Below are 15862 nucleotides of genomic sequence, written 5' to 3'. Positions count from 1 at the left end.
CAAATAGAAAAAACTTCCTTATCTTTAAAGTGTAGAACTAAGACCAAATGATTTACTATAAAATTTTTCCAGTTCTGGATTTTTAAATTTTTACTTTTACTTTTTGTGATTGTGTGAACTGTGAACAGATACATCTTTCAGGCACAAAATTTCTAGATCAGCAAGTAAACTATTATGTCTTACATTCTCTTTTATGCTCTAGTTTGACCCATGGTAGATAATTGAAAATGAAATTTTAAAGATAATGAAGTTAAATTTCAGAGAAGGAAAGAAGGCAAGAACTTAACATTTATTAAATGAATAATATGACTAGCATTTTCTGTATATTACCTCTTGACATCTGCATGATGATTTTGCTTGGTAGCCAATAGTATCCTCATTTTAGAGATGAGGAAACAGGCTCAGAGAGGTTAAGTGACTTGCCTGAAGTCATTCAGCTAGTTTGTAGCCAATCCAGGACTAAAAATTCAGCTCTCCCTGAAAATGAATGTCTTTTTCTCTATGCCATAATTTGTAAAACATACTGCCTTCTGTTAGTAAAAGGGGAAGTCAGAATGTCTTGTACTATTTTGACTTTTTCTGAGAATGTCTGGCTCTATTTGAAATTTCTGAGGATGTCTAAAGTGACGATGTCTTAAGAAATCTATATTTAAAATGTTCTGTATTTCTGAATCATAGGGAATGATTCTAGCGATGATATAAACTGACATTTTGTACCTCTTGATATAAATGATATAAACAAGCATTTCAAAAATGGTCAGTTGTATATAAATCACAAACAAACAAATCTTTATATAAGTCCTTGTATTTCCTTGATTTGTAGTGTCAAGCCCCTGTTTGGGAAGCAATTATTTGACTTCAGAATCCAAATAATATTGATCATACCTCAGTGACACCCACAACTAGCCAGAAGTAATCCTGTTTTCCTGAAATCTGAAAGATCATTGTATGCCTATTTTAGAACTACTCATTTTATATATATATATATATACAATGCAACTTGTATATATAATTTAATGTATGTATAACATATACATTAATTCTATATAGAGAGAGAATACATAATAAGAAATATACATTTGGTCTCCCTCCCCTTTTCCTGGCTCACAGTTCCTAAAACCCTTGTAACCTCAGAAGTGATGTCTTTTTTGTATGCTAATGAGATGACTAACAGCTGGGGGATCCTGGAAAGCCTCAGGATGACAGCTGTTTAACCAGGGAAACAAGCCTCCCCACCTCTGGGAGGAAGGAGGGACTGGAGGTTGAGTTAATCACCTATAACCAATGATTTAATCAATCATGCCTGTGTAATGAAGCCTCTGTAGGAAAACCTAAGGGAAAGGATTTGGGGAACTTCTGGGTTGGTGAATACATGGAGGCACTGGGAGGGCAGCACACTCAGAGAGGTGGGGACTCTTCCAGTCCTTTCCGCCACACCTTGCCCTATGCAGCTCTGTCAAACTAGTAAACATTTTCCTAAGTTCTGTGAGCCACGTTAGCAAATTATCAAGCTCAAGACGGGTCAGGGGTCATGGGTATATCTGAATCATAACCACCCAGGCACACAGGTGACAACCTGGGCTTGTGATTGGCATATGAAGAGTGGCCAGAGGCAGTCTTGTAGGACCGAGCCCTTAACCTGTGGTATCTAGCCCTAACCCCAGGTAGAGAGTATCAGAATTTAACTGAATTATAGGACACCCGGTTGCCCTCCGGAGAGTTGGAGAATTGCTTGGTGGGGAAACCCGCACATTGGTGTCTGATCGTGAACAGTAAAGGAAACGAAGGTTTTCCTTCTCAGCCTCCACTGAGGCCTATCCCAAGTTTTGCTAACATAAGGCGGTCCATAAGACCAAGCGGTTGAAATCGACTCACTGAAACGGCACTTGCCTGGTGGCTGGTGCGCTGCCCGCGCTGGACGTGGAGGCCTGGGCTCCAGTCCCCCAGGGCGAAGGGCCGGCAGCCTGGGGACTCGCCCTCGGAAATGTGGCAGCAGCAGGGGTGCTCGCTGCCCCGGTGGCAGAAGGCGCAGCGGAGCACGCGACAAAGGTCGCAGGGAGGCTGCGTTGGAAGTGCTAAAGCGACAGCTGTGACGCCCACGCGGTACTGCACGTGATGGTATGAGATCTCCTAGTCCAGATCTCGCGAGATGACCCGGCGCAGGCTTGGGGGCGGAGACCAGCACAGCGAGCGCCGGGCAGCGGGTGCTGCAGAGCCCCGGGCGTTCCGGTCCAAGTAGTTGTGCTTCTGCCTGCGGGTCCCTTCCCCGGGGGGTAGACGGCATTGGCCAGCGCAGACCCCATGCTAGTCCGGAGGGGTGAGCCCTGCGTGGAGACCCTCTGGACCGGCTGCTGAATGCTTGCGGAAAATCGCGGATTTAGAGGTACAGCTTGGTTATCACCCAGGTGGTAGCAGAGATCCGTGCACCTGGGCCTTGCGTGTGTTGCCAAAGAAATGTAGATTTCCAAAGTAAATGGAAAAATATTTGAAGGACAGGTAAGGAAATCATGGGCGCAAGAAAAGGTCCATGCAGCCGTGGGAGGTTAGAATTCAAGCACCTGTTCCATTTCTGCTGCTTCACCCCCCTGGTGAAGACGGAAATAGGCGGAAATCTGATATGCTTTCCGTTTAAAAAAAAAAAAGAAAAGAAGAGAAAAAAAAACAAACACTTACTAAACGTGTACATAAATGTTTATGGCTTTTCAAAATTGCCAAAAACTGGAAACAACCCAAATGTTCAGCAACAAACTGTTACATTCATGAAGTGGAATATTGCCCAGCAATTTTTAAAAAAGGAACTGTTGATACATGCAACAAATTTGGATAATCTCAAAGGCAGTATGCTGAGTGAAAGAAGTTTGTCTCAAAAGATTATATATACTGTATGACTCCATTTACATGACATCCTGGAAAAGACAAAACAGGGATGGAGACCAGATCAGGAATTGACAGTAGATGGAGTGATTGGGGTGGAGTAGGGGGGAGGGTGTGACTAAAAAGAGATAGCACATAAAGTTATCTGGGGTGACGGAACTGTTCTGTATCCTGATTATGGTGGTTATACAAATATATACACGTGTTGAAATTCATAGAACTCTACATAGAAAAGGGGAAAAAATCAATTTTACAGTATAACTTTTTTTTTAAAGCACACTTACTCTATGCCAGGCGCTATGTTATCTGAGACAAAAACAATGAGCTCAATGAGATAAGGAGTGAATATAAACACAAAGTAACTATGGCACAAAAATATTTGATATATGATAACTGAAAAGTAAAAACAGCAAATGTTATAGGAAATTAAAGAAGAGATAATTTCCAGTTTAACTGAACAGAAAATGCTTCAGAGCAGAGGTTGCCTTGGATTTCAGTTTCAAGAGCAAGAGAGGACAGAGGATCATTCCCTATGGAAAATGGTCAATTAAATAATTATGTCAATAGTGTGCAGGAAGGAACGCAACAGAAAGTGCCTGAGTGCAGAAAGTGAGTCTGGTTAGATGGCAAGGAATTTGGGGAGAGCCTGAGCTGGGAAAGTGCCTGAGTGCAGAAAGTATGCCTGGTTAGATGGTAAGGCATTTGGGGAGAGCCTGAGCTGGGGTGCTGGCCATATAGCACAGCAAGCCTTTCTAGGCAGCTAGACCCACACCTGCAAGGTACCCTGGAGACCATGTATAAGGTTCGCCTGGTCCACATCTTAATTTTATTCCCACCAGTTGAGTTTTTTGCCTCATTCACAAATGTGGGGCACATCTTCATCTTCCTTGCTGCAACTTTGGCTCTTCCTAATTATACTGTCTCTTAACTGCAGTTTGTCCTCAAATCCCCAAGGGCATCCCTTTCCAGCTTATTTTATTTACCAGCAACCTCTACTCAGATGCTACCCCCAAAACAGGGTCACAAACTCCTCCTTGAGAATCCAGGCAGTAGTAGTGGAAATGGAAAGGAAAGCACAGATTGAGAGACATCATTTTGGAGTTAGGATTGACAAGGGTTGTAAATTGGATGTAAGGGATAAAGGAACAGGGAAGAAAGAACAAATACAGGTTTTAAAGTTCTAAAAGGAGGAAATGTAGATAGTGATAATTTTATTATTATCCAACAATTGCATTTAAATATTAGTTTGCTTTAATCAATATTTTAAAATGAAACCAATTTTTCTTCATTAAAAAAATACATGCAGGGCAATAAAAAAATGTTCGGGAACAGGCCATTCCAACTTCAAATTAAAACCTTAAAAGTATTTTAAGCAACAGCATGATGTAACCCAATTTTTTAAAAAATCAAATAATAGACAATTCCTCAGATCACAATTAAAAACTCCTTACTGGTGTGGAGATGAGAGAATTTTCATGGATTTTATAAAATACAGAACAAGAAAATCGTATATAATCAAAGTATTCTTTAAAAATAAGTATTGGTGACTTTTCTCACAATAAAGAAATTATGTTGAAAGAGAAATAAAAATGACATATAGAGAATAAAGTTTGTTACAAAACTTGCAGTAAAAAGGAAAATTTGATAGTACTGGATGTATATTGTTACGGTTTTAGTACTAAACCACAATTGTATGCAGCAGAAGGGATCCACAAACTAATTTGAACACAATGAGATTTTTCCTATTGGTATGAATTTATGTGAAATCATTACTAACACAACAATAAAAAATACAGGCAGGCCATTAAAATAAGCAAGGCACATCAGTGAAAACTGAGGAAGTGAAACTGGCCTTTATTCTTACTCACTTGAAGTCATTACAAAGTTTACTGGGCTCTTGGTTCAAAGGAAACATAATAGACACAAATATTTACCTTTTTACCATGGTTTCATTCTTAGGATTCCTAGGTGGGTCTAACGACAATGCTGTTAGACAAGTACTAAGTAAAACCATTCAACATATTTAGTTATTCTTCAGCTTAAAAAGGAATTCCTTAAATGCAGAAGTGTTATCAATATTTGCTGAATATTCAGCAATATTCATTGCTGATAGATGAAACAGAGAGAAAACACAATGAACACTGATATTCTGTGATTGGACATACTCTATGGAATTGAGTCATCTTATTGTAGTAACTCAATAAGTAAAATTAGGACACAAGAGTTTCAACTCCTTTTCATCTAGGATAGGTAATAGGGGCCAGCCACAAAACACAGATGATAAATTCAATCCTTTCAGATTTCACTTTGGCTAGCATTTCCATTTCTTCCCATACTAACGTTTAATCAGGAGATAAAATTTAAAAAAAAATTGATTCAATTAGGCCCTTCCCATTCCCCCCGTGTGTGGCTAAAATGTAGTTAGAGAAAAAGAAAAGAGGACGGCGAGTCAGAGCTGAAGATAAAGAACTTGGAAAATCCTCTAGAGGAAAAAAACGCCTGAAGTAGGAAAACAGTCTCTCACACAGCAACATGATTTAGAAAGAAACACCCATGGCAGCTATTTCGAATCCTCTGCATCTGATTCCTCCTTGGTGATCAGCTCTGCCATTAATTTACTGTTCCTAATTAAGACGTCACTTCTGGGCCTCAAGCTCCAGCTATTAAAAAGTGGAGAGGGGCCAGAAATTAGAATGAATAAATAACATCTGAGGAATGTTCAAGGATGCAATTTAAGAACAATTCTCGTACAAAAAGTTTTCTTGCTGAAATTTCCCAGTGGGGAATAAATGCTAAATAATCAGATGTAGTGGTAGTAACTGAATTCACATAACAGTACAGAAGAAACCATTACTAACTAAAAATGAAAAATGGAGAGAGAGAGAAGGCAGAGTTTCCATTTTGAAGAGGGAGAAGAAAGGCATTCACAAATTTGATACAGTATCTGTAAGTAGTGACCAAGTGGTTAAAAACGTGGAAATCGACGCAAGAGGGAGGAGATATGGGCATATATGTATATGTATAGCTGATTCACTTTGTTATACAGCAGAAACTAACACACCATTGTAAAGCAATTATATACTCCAATAAAGATGTTAAAAAAAAACAAAACGTGGAAATCACATGACTCATAGAAAAGCAGTATCCCCAGCACTGATGAATGCAGACCTAAAGATAAGCAAAAACCTCCCACTACACCACAGCACACTCATACTCAGCTGGGTTGAAGACCTCCAAGTGCCCTTTCATCCTGAGATCCACCATCTGAACCCCAGTTCTGAGATTAAGTGCAGGGGTTCTTCATGTGTCCTGCTGCAGATCAGTGGGTATCACATGATGGAAAACTGACACAGCAACCACAGTGACTTATGCTGTAATCTGAGATTCTCAAAAATCAGATCCCTGATCGAGGTCCTCTAAAAAATTGCAGCAGTGACACTTGGCATTCACACAAGGAGCCAATGTCACCTGATCCTCATTACAGGGGCATCAAGGGGCCTGGCTAGTGTCACAGCGCTCAGAAATGACAGGGCAAGGGCTACAGGCCAGGTTTCCCTGAGTCCTGGTGTCATGGTGACAAACCCTCTCTACCTGAGAGCTTTTCGGAGCTGTGGACTTCTCTGCAGCTATTTCTAGTTTCAGTCAATGACTGGCTTTGGCTGATTCTCCACACCACCCAGTACCCAAACAGGCCTCACTTCTACATCTGAAACTTCTTCTTGGAATAAGAAGGCATTTTCCTGGTGGCCCCAACAGTTCCCCTCCTGGAGTGGCAAATGATGAAATACCCAATTTAGTTCTCATACTATCGCCTTCTTGTTCAAAGTTAGTGAGGATTCTATGATACTTTACTTCCAGGTGTCTTAGATTCTCTACTGTATGTCATTGCCACTGGGAGACCAAATTCTTGAAGCTTAGACCTTCTGGGGGAAACATACAAAGCTGAAAAGCTTATCCGTTTAAATAGACACATTGTTCCCATGTTGAAGGCGTATGTAAGAGCAAGATGCTAACACCAAATTAGAAATCATCCAATTCCAATTAGAAATCACCACATACCAAACATTGGACCTATGGTCTTTCTAAGCCTGTCAAACCACTCCAAAGCAACAATATAAAGCTGAAGCAGTGGTAGAGACATTCTCCTCACTTGACGTTTGAATTATTTTAATAATAACAACAGTAATAACCAGGTCTTTTCAAGTTACACATCTCTTCCTGTAACTCACAGAAAGTATATTTATCTTGAAAAATGCTACTATCACAAGTAAACACATCTAAATGACTGTAAGGAAATATCATTGTCCTCCACCCATTTTAAAAGCATTTTAGGGAATCCCACTCTTCACAATAATGGTGCCTTTGAAAAACATTGTTAATACATTCTTCATCTGTACACATCTATTTGTTTTTCATGAAAACTTCCTCATTCAAGCTTATGAGTATAGCCAACATTTATTTAGCAGTTACTCTGCCAGGTACTCTCCTAAGTCATTTACATAGATCATTTTATTTAATCTTCTTAACTTTAAGCAGTAGGTACTATTACATCCCCCATTTTACAGTTAAGGAGTCTGAGTGTTTTAGGTAACCTGTCCAGGTCACTCAGCAACAGGCAACAGAACCAGACTTGAATCCAGAGAATTCTACTCCAAAGGCCATACGCTTCGCCACTTCTTGAAGCATTCTTATGATTTCATATCAGAACTATGGGAAATTTAGGAAAGGTCACCATTCCTCCTTTGCTGTTTAGCCTCTTTCCTCCTTGTCTCTTCTTCCATCTTCCTTCTTGCTTCCTCTCAGTCTCTCTAACTCGCACCTTTAGATTCCTCAGTTTTCTTTTCCAGCCACAGCCAGGAACCTGGCCTCACTCCAGCTCCTAGCTGGCAACAGTGCAAGTTTAGGTGGGAGCCTGTTGGGAACGATGAGCAGATGGCCATTGGCAGAAGACACAGCGGAACTGCCTCGGAAGCGTGAGGTTACCTGCATGTCCATGATGACCTCCCACGCTTGGGTAAGAAACATTCTCTGACCCTTCCCAGGGACGCATTTATTTTCATGGTGAGGTGGAAATATGTGAGGAGCCCTCAGACTCTCAGGGAAATGTTGAATTTAGCAATGCAAACTCAGAGCAAGATGAACAGCTGCTATTCTAGACTTTCCTTCTTTCATACTCTGCTATGCATTGAGTTGGAAATTTTGGAAACTTAGGGGTACGACCTGCTTCATTAAATCATATTTCTTCAGGGTTACTGGGAACCAAAAAGTTTTGCCAAAATTTTTCTGGGGAAAAAAAAAGGAGATCCTTTATTAAAAAAAAATTGGTTTTTTAGAGGGTTGGTTTAAATAACACATTCAATTACATTAGCTCAATTTATTAGATACTACATCCAAAGCTTGAGTTGGAAAAGGAGCTGGTCTCTGTCTACATATTTTTCTGGCAGCACGTGAATGGCGTCACCTGTCAGTTGCAGTAGGCAGCAGATGCACTCATGCTCAGGAGTCGGCCAGACCTGCATTTCCACCTTCCAGCAGTGTAACCTTGAGCCACTTACTTAACTTCTTCAAACCTCAGCTTCTCTGTAAAAAGGTAGGGGCGTTAATGTTCGCCGCCCCAGGGTTGCTGTAAGGATCAAGTGACATCAAGTCTATGAAAGTACCTAGCACAGAACTAGCAGAGTAGGCATTTAATAAATGGTTGTTTTATTTAATTTTATGTCATTTTACGAGAGAAGATGTACAGACTTGTTATTAAGAAATAAGGAGACAGAAACCGTAAATTTGTGGTCTGTAATTTTTCCTTCATTTAAGAAAACTGTTCACCAAAGCTATATTTTCAGTTAAAAAGAGAGAGCAAAATCTTTTGCAATACCTCTCCCACCAAAACCTCAACTTTTAGTAATCAGACACTTCGAAGTTTGACTGCACAATGTATGGCTATCTGTGTATTACTGCTACACACATATTTACAACATAAAATTCACGAGAACAAACACAAAAAAGTCAACAGGGAAATGCTGATGGTCAGATGTAAATGTTAGGCTCTTGTAGCCTATCAGAAATCATCATTTACAAAGAAAAGATGAAAAATACGTGATTCACAAAAGAAAAAATATCAGTAAATCAGAAATTCTACACAATAAAGAACAGTTATGAGGAAAGTTTATATGGAAACATTATGTTTCCAACTCTGCCTAAAATTATCTCAGATTTCAGTTTTAGCATTATTTCCAGTTTGATTTTTAAGATTAAAAAAAATACGGTCACCACTGCTTTGCTCAACATTTCCCTTTGGGTAACAACATACCCAATCCTATTTTAAAAAGCAGCCAATGGGGGTGGTCACTGAAAAAACAGAAACTGACAACTGTAATGCACGGCAATCTAGCAACAAATAATTTGCAAGACACCAGTTCCAGAAAGAAACTAAAATGGGAAACTATGATAAAAACTGTTCTTTGCATGAGGTTACTGGGCCTATAGCTGGACAAGTCTCCCACTGCCCAAGGGGCTGAAAGGCATTTTCTATGTAAAGGATGCAGTGTCTGGGAAGGAGTTCAGGCCACGGTGACTGTCAGAAAGCTCGGGTTACAGCAAAACCTTCAAAGTCATTTCTAGAATATAATCAAAGCTCTCCTCTGCACAGAGTCAGAGTGGTGGCAAGTTCCTGGAACTGAATTTTTTTGCTGAGTTCAGCATTAAACAATCTCTGCAAAAGCTCAGATAAGCTAGACTGAATAAACAAGCAGCAAAGTAAATTTTCCCATGGAGTTTCAACCACAGCCAAATGCATTGTGCTGTTTCAACCAAAAAAACTGTGCATATACCTAAGTCTACCCTCCACTGCCAAAAAAACTATACATAGTTGGCCAACTTTCTAGAATTCTCTTAGTTTTGATAATGTTAAAAGCAATGACAGTGAGGCTTCTTTTCCTCATATACATTATAAGTCTACAACAAGCACGTAGTATTTTCATAAAACATATCTATATTCCTACAAACTGTGTTCTCTCTACTGATGTTAAAAAAAATTGAGTGGGGCTTCCCTGGTGGCGCAGTGGTTGAGAGTCCGCCTGCCGATGCAGGGGACACGGGTTCGTGCCCCGGTCCGGGAAGATCCCACATGCCGCGGAGCGGCTGGGCCCGTGAGCCATGGCCGCTGAGCCTGCGCGTCCGGAGCCTGTGCTCCGCAACGGGAGAGGCCGCAACAGTGAGAGGCCCACGTACCGCAAAAAAAAAAAAAAAAAAATTGAGTGCTTAGTTGGCATCTATCCTGATTACCCCCGGTCCAAAGTACACAAGAGTAAAAAGTGAGAGATTTCCAAAAGCTTTTTGTTAAGGCACAAGCCCTATTTTAAAAAACAAATCCTTAAAAGGTTCTGTGGGAACAGAATTTCAATGAGAATTTCATATATTCAAGTTTATGCTTATGAAGCAATAAAAATGTTTAATTAAAATTTACACATTTGTTTTGAAAATAAAATACTAATTTTAGATTTTGTGCTCATCTTCCGCTGTTACTACTTGTACAGATGTCTTTCTACTAAAATGTATTTGGGGTATTTGATAGACCTCTACCAGGCTTCTCAGGGTATCCTTTCTCAAAGCACCCACAGAGAGAAAAGCCAAAGTCACAGACAGAGGAAACTCCTCTAAAGGCAGTTATTCATTTCCTGAGCTAACCCACTTCCTTCTTCAGACATTGTCTTCTCTTCACCAATGTGTGTTTTTGAAATTAGCATCAAAGGCTTCTTGCAAAATATACTTCTGGGTCTGGGGCCTGGAATCCGGGCAAATGCCAATGGCTGTGTCATTTCTAATATCATCACTGCAGTGATACAAGATTAGAATCTCAAATGAAGTGTCACTTCAGTAGTACAGAAGGCTCCCTGCAATGTTAAACTGGTGTTTTAGCAAAAGAATCCAGATCATTACGAGGTAGAGCCATGTTTAGAGAAAATAATTGTCACCAAAGTGAAAAACTGAACGCTACTCCATTATGAAAAATTATAGCAGCTTCCATAATAAGGAAATCAATTTTTTAATCTTTTAAACCTTAAGCAAACTTTAATGAGTTGCTGGGTTTCTTCATATTAAGGCCAACATTGGAGAGAAAATTGAAAGTCTCATAATTATTAAAGTTTATATATTTTATTAGAAATGTATCTCCTCAATGACTGTTGTCCTCACTTTAATCAAAGCAGATATAGAAGGCTGAACAGAAGTTTGGCTACTATGCCAACTGGATCCCCCAAGACACTGAGAATCTCCCGACCTCCACACGATTTCCATCCCAGACCCCCTAAAGAAGGGGAGGGGCTTAGGGAGCCCTACTTTGTCATGTACCATCAACAAAATACACTGTATCCAGAAAAAAGAAAAAGAAAGAAAGAAAATTTGGCTACTATGATTCTTCTGTGCCAATAATACAAAATGTTATTTAAAAAATCAAATCAGTCTTTACCTAAATATAAATATAAAAAGCTTTATTTATTTACCAGCAAAGAGTGATACCACAAAACAAAGGAAATAAAGTCTCTTAAAATGTTTATTTTTGTCAGAATAGCTGACGATTTTCTATTAAGTCTTTCAGTTTATTATTATAATAAGCATTCCCCCCTTGAAAAATCCATTCAAAATATCTCAATCCTTGAGGTAAAGAACTTTAAAAAAAAAAAATCCCGATTTTTTTAAAGAAAAAATTTCTTAAAATTCTTTTAAGCTTGATAAATAGAAATAATCTCTTCTTGTTCTACTCTGGTGAACAAAAATGTACTTTATACAGCAAAATATCCAGTCACTTATTGGCAAACTGAAGGTGAGACCTATTCATTTCCATGTTTTATTCAAACAGTGCAATACTGCCACGTTCATATAGACTTTTTTTTTCTTTTTTTACAGTTACCAACACTCTTCTGGCAAAGACAAGGTTTTGAAATGGCAAAAGCAACACAAGTTTTAGATCTCAAAGCTCTGGAAAGGAATTAATCTGAGTCTTCATCATCAAGATAGTCCTCGGCATTGCTTAATGTTCGGACTGCATCTAAAAGGAATGGGGGAAAAGCAAAACAGAGAAATTACAAATGGCTCAGATTTTGTTTTCACTTTCAAAGCTCCTGACAATTCAAAACACTGTAATCTTCCCTCAGACCTACGGGTTGTATTTTCTCCAAGGATATTTTTCTACTTTTGCTTTCCAGTCTAACTGATTAGTTTCTGTTGCCACAGAGGCTGACAAATACATTTGTCTGCATGTTACCTAGACATGCAGAAAAGTAAAGCACATGGTGCTGAGGTACCATTAGTCTACCTTAAACAAAATACGACAGCCACATGCACCATGACCAATGTGGAACACACCAGAAGCCCGTCCACCCTGACAACTGTGCATCCAACCTCCTTTCCCAATGACAAGTGCACAGGTGGCTTCAGTCAGTCGACAACCTGTGGCCTTACCTGAGGGCAAGGTCACTGGGTAGAAAGATAACTAATGAGGGGGGGAAAAGGAAAAGAAAAAGAAAGAGAATGAAAACACAAAAGCTTCAGTTTCATTTTAGAAAACATTGATAAAGTATACTCAGAAGCAAAAGAAACTGAATTGAAAAATAAAAGTTTTAAAATAGAAAGAGCTGAACCCCATCAAATGTTAAGTCAACCTTAAACAGAGTTCAAAAGGAAGACATCTGATCTTTAACTGTTCACCTGTCCAGTCAAATTCAAACTGTCTAGTCAAATTCTTATAGCAACAGGTTACACGAGGTATAGTTTTAAGGGGAAAACTGAAATGCAAGTATAAGCACATTGTTAGAGCTCAATAAATGTATGTTATACATAGCACCCAGAACATGGTCTCTAAATACTATAAGCCCATGCTCATTGGAGATATGACTGATTCCAAGTCTGGGGAAGAAACTGTAAAAGAGAGACCTGAAACCTCTTGTTATGCCATAAAACAAGGATCCTAGCAAAGACAGCATCATTTTAAAAGGGCTCAGGATCCAACCAGAAGAGACCTCCACTAGCCAAAGATAGGCTACCAGTAAGGAAACTATGCTGGATTAAAACACAGCAAATATTTCAACACACACCAAAGAGAATTCATTGGCCCCCTTCGAAAAATAACAGGGAACCAGCAGGTTATTTTGAAAACTCTTAAAAGGTAAATAAAAATCAAGGCTTTATTCTGCCCCTGATATACAAACTATTGCTCGAGTAACCAAAGAGTTGATAAGGGGAAATTTTTCTTTATAGAATGTTCCAACTAATAACCAAGAAAGGAGTGACAAAATTAGAATATCACCATTTTGCAACCATTAGTGAAATAATGAATCTAGACAATGATCATCTATGGATGCTAACATTGCAGGACAAGTGACAAACAGATACTATGCGCCTCTGATAGAAGAACACAATTTTCTTTATGAAGTATTCTTCCCTCTATCCCTAAGGTAGGTAGATAGATAGATAGGTAGATAGATAGGTAGATAGATGATAGACAGAATCCAAATCTAATCAAACCTCTAGCTGTAACACCAATTGACAAAAATACAGAGGACAGAGGAGCATGACAACACCATGGGAATGCATGCATGCAATGTCTACACTGGGAAATTCAGGGAAATTGGTCCAGTTTCTTTAACAAATAAACTGCAAGGCTAAACAAAGAGGAAAAGGAGAGGGAAAGGAAACATTAATTGAAAAACAAAGAAACAAGAGACATAGCTATCAGTTTGGACCCTACTTAAAAAAACATAAATAAATAAGCAAAGAATAAAAAACATGTAAGAGAAAATGGTAAATTTAGACCATCACAAGACGTTTGATGATACTGTAGTTTTTTTGAAGTCTTCATAGGTTTAGAAAAATGATTACTGAAAAAAAAAGGAAGGGGCAGGGGAGAGGGCAGGGATATAGAAACCGATTTATCTTATACAAGAGAGAAAGAAAGGTAAAAGAACAAGTGGCTTTACGCAGAACAGAGGTGGCCTTCAACGACTTCAGCTTCCAAACTATTAGAAGTCTCCGGGTTGACTGTACTCTTCTCCATTCTCCTTAAGAGGAGTTCTGGAGACCTGGGAGGAAGGTATTTTGTTCTGTTCCATACACATCCACAAACTTCAGGACTGGCCATGAACTTGGTAAAAGTAGCCTTTTAAGCTAAAGACAAAAAGACAAATAGCATAGCTCTTCCCCTTTCTACTTTGCTACTACAAACCTGTGTTTTTCAATATTGGAGATATTCCTTGTCCTTCAATGGTTACTTTGGCACTTTGCTTTAAGCGAGAGGAAGATGACTGGCCACGGTGCAAATTCTGACCAAATAGAAAGTGAGAGCCAGGCAAATAAACTTCTCCTTCCTTCCTTCTGTGGACTGCTCTGAGGCACAGTTTCTCTGGAAACTTCTCATATGGCCAAGTGCTGATAATGAGCGGTATCTTCATAGCCCATCTTGGGGCATGACTATCATGGTAATGTATCCCCTAGTAGTGCTTCTCAGCCTCCCCTACCTCACTTCCATATTTTTTCTCAATCTCACTGCCCTGGATTTACATGTTCCAAAGCACCAGAACTTAGATAGACAAACAAACAAATAAATAAACAAACGGTGGAGGGATAAACACAATAACATGTAAAATCTCATAGACGTGTTACGTGAAAGAAGTTAGACACCAAAAAGCACACACTGTTTGATTCCATTTATATCAAGTTTGAAAACAGGCAAAACTAATCTATAGTGAGAGAAGGAGAGGATTCTGAGGGAGGCTTCTGTTGTGTGGGAAATGTCCTCTATCATCTGGGTTATGGTTAATAAGTTTAAGCACAGTGGGAATCCCCTGGCGGTCTAGTGGTTAGGACCCTGCACTTCCACTGCAGGGGGCCCAGGTTCAATCCCTGGTTGGGGAACTAAGATCCTGCATGCCGTGTGGCACGGCCGGAAAAAAAAAAAAAAAAAAAGGTTAATTTCATTGTGGATTAAATCAGGTTAATGAATTTAAAAAAAAGTGTAAGCACAGTAAAAAAAAAAAATCATCAAGATGTACACTTAAGATTTATGTACTTTACTTAATGTAAATTATACCCTAGTTTTTAAAAATTGGAAAAAGAACTGAAAGGTTCAATCCTCAAGTATGCCTTGACCCCACCCTATATCCTAAAGTTACCCTTCATGGTAACTGTAACATGTAAATTATTTTGTCCTTATAAGAAATTCAAGATGTGGTGGGTTTTTTTGTTTTTTTTGTTGTTGTTGTTTGTTTGTTTTTTTTTTTGCTGTACGCGGGCCTCTCACCGTTGTGGCCTCTCCGGCTGCGGAGCACAGGCTCCGGACGCGCAGGCTCAGCGGCCATGGCTCACGGGCCCAGCCGCTCCGCGGCATGTGGGATCTTCCCGGACCGGGGCACGAACCCACGTCCCCTGCATCGGCAGGCGGACCCTCAGCCACTGCGCCACCAGGGAAGCCCTCAAGATGTGCTTTTAAAAGTGGACCACGATGTCAGAATATACCTCCTCTGGCTTAGAGCTCATGCTGGCAATTTGCTATATGGCCAAATATTCAAACTCTCATTCCAACGACGATCAAAATACAAATTAAAATTTTTTAAACTGGATAATTGGGCAAATGAAGAAAAAGAAAACAGAGAAAAAGGTAACATGAAAAATGAAATACGAAGATTCATTTCTTGGCTCTGTGTGCCAGGCCCCAAGATTAATTACCTCATTACTGAAATCAGTAGAGCACAAATTTAGGAAGGTAAACTAAAGAAACTTGGAGTAAACAGAGAAACAGAACACCAACGTCCCTGCCCTTTTCTACAAAGACTACAGAAAAATGAGGAGAAAAAGAGAAAAGTTTGCCACCTGCCTCTTCCAGCTCCAGTTGTTCATGTGGAGGCTTCTGGGTGTAGCTCTCTGGGGTCTGAGCAGGTGTGATAGTTTCATTGTCTGTCACCATCAAACTCATAGTGTGCATGAGACTCTGATAACCGTT

The 15862-nt window shown here is 39.5% G+C and overlaps 1 protein-coding gene across 1 annotated transcript in view; it reads right to left on the bottom strand.

The window, feature by feature from the left end:
• Nucleotides 1–8335: 8335 nt before the first annotated feature.
• OSTF1 (osteoclast stimulating factor 1) overlaps nucleotides 8336–15862 on the bottom strand; it is a 52110-nt gene continuing 44583 nt past the window's right edge. The window contains exon 10 of the mRNA XM_079926848.1: nucleotides 8336–11917. Within this exon, the coding sequence (XP_079782974.1) occupies nucleotides 11859–11917 (59 nt within the window). The 3' untranslated portion in view covers nucleotides 8336–11858. The remainder of the gene's footprint in view (nucleotides 11918–15862) is intronic.

Source organism: Stenella coeruleoalba (assembly GCF_951394435.1).
Source record: "Stenella coeruleoalba genome assembly, chromosome: 7".
Taxonomy (NCBI): domain Eukaryota; kingdom Metazoa; phylum Chordata; class Mammalia; order Artiodactyla; family Delphinidae; genus Stenella; species Stenella coeruleoalba.
The sequence above is the reverse complement of the archived record's forward strand: the minus strand, read 5'-3'. Positions and strand labels throughout refer to the sequence as shown.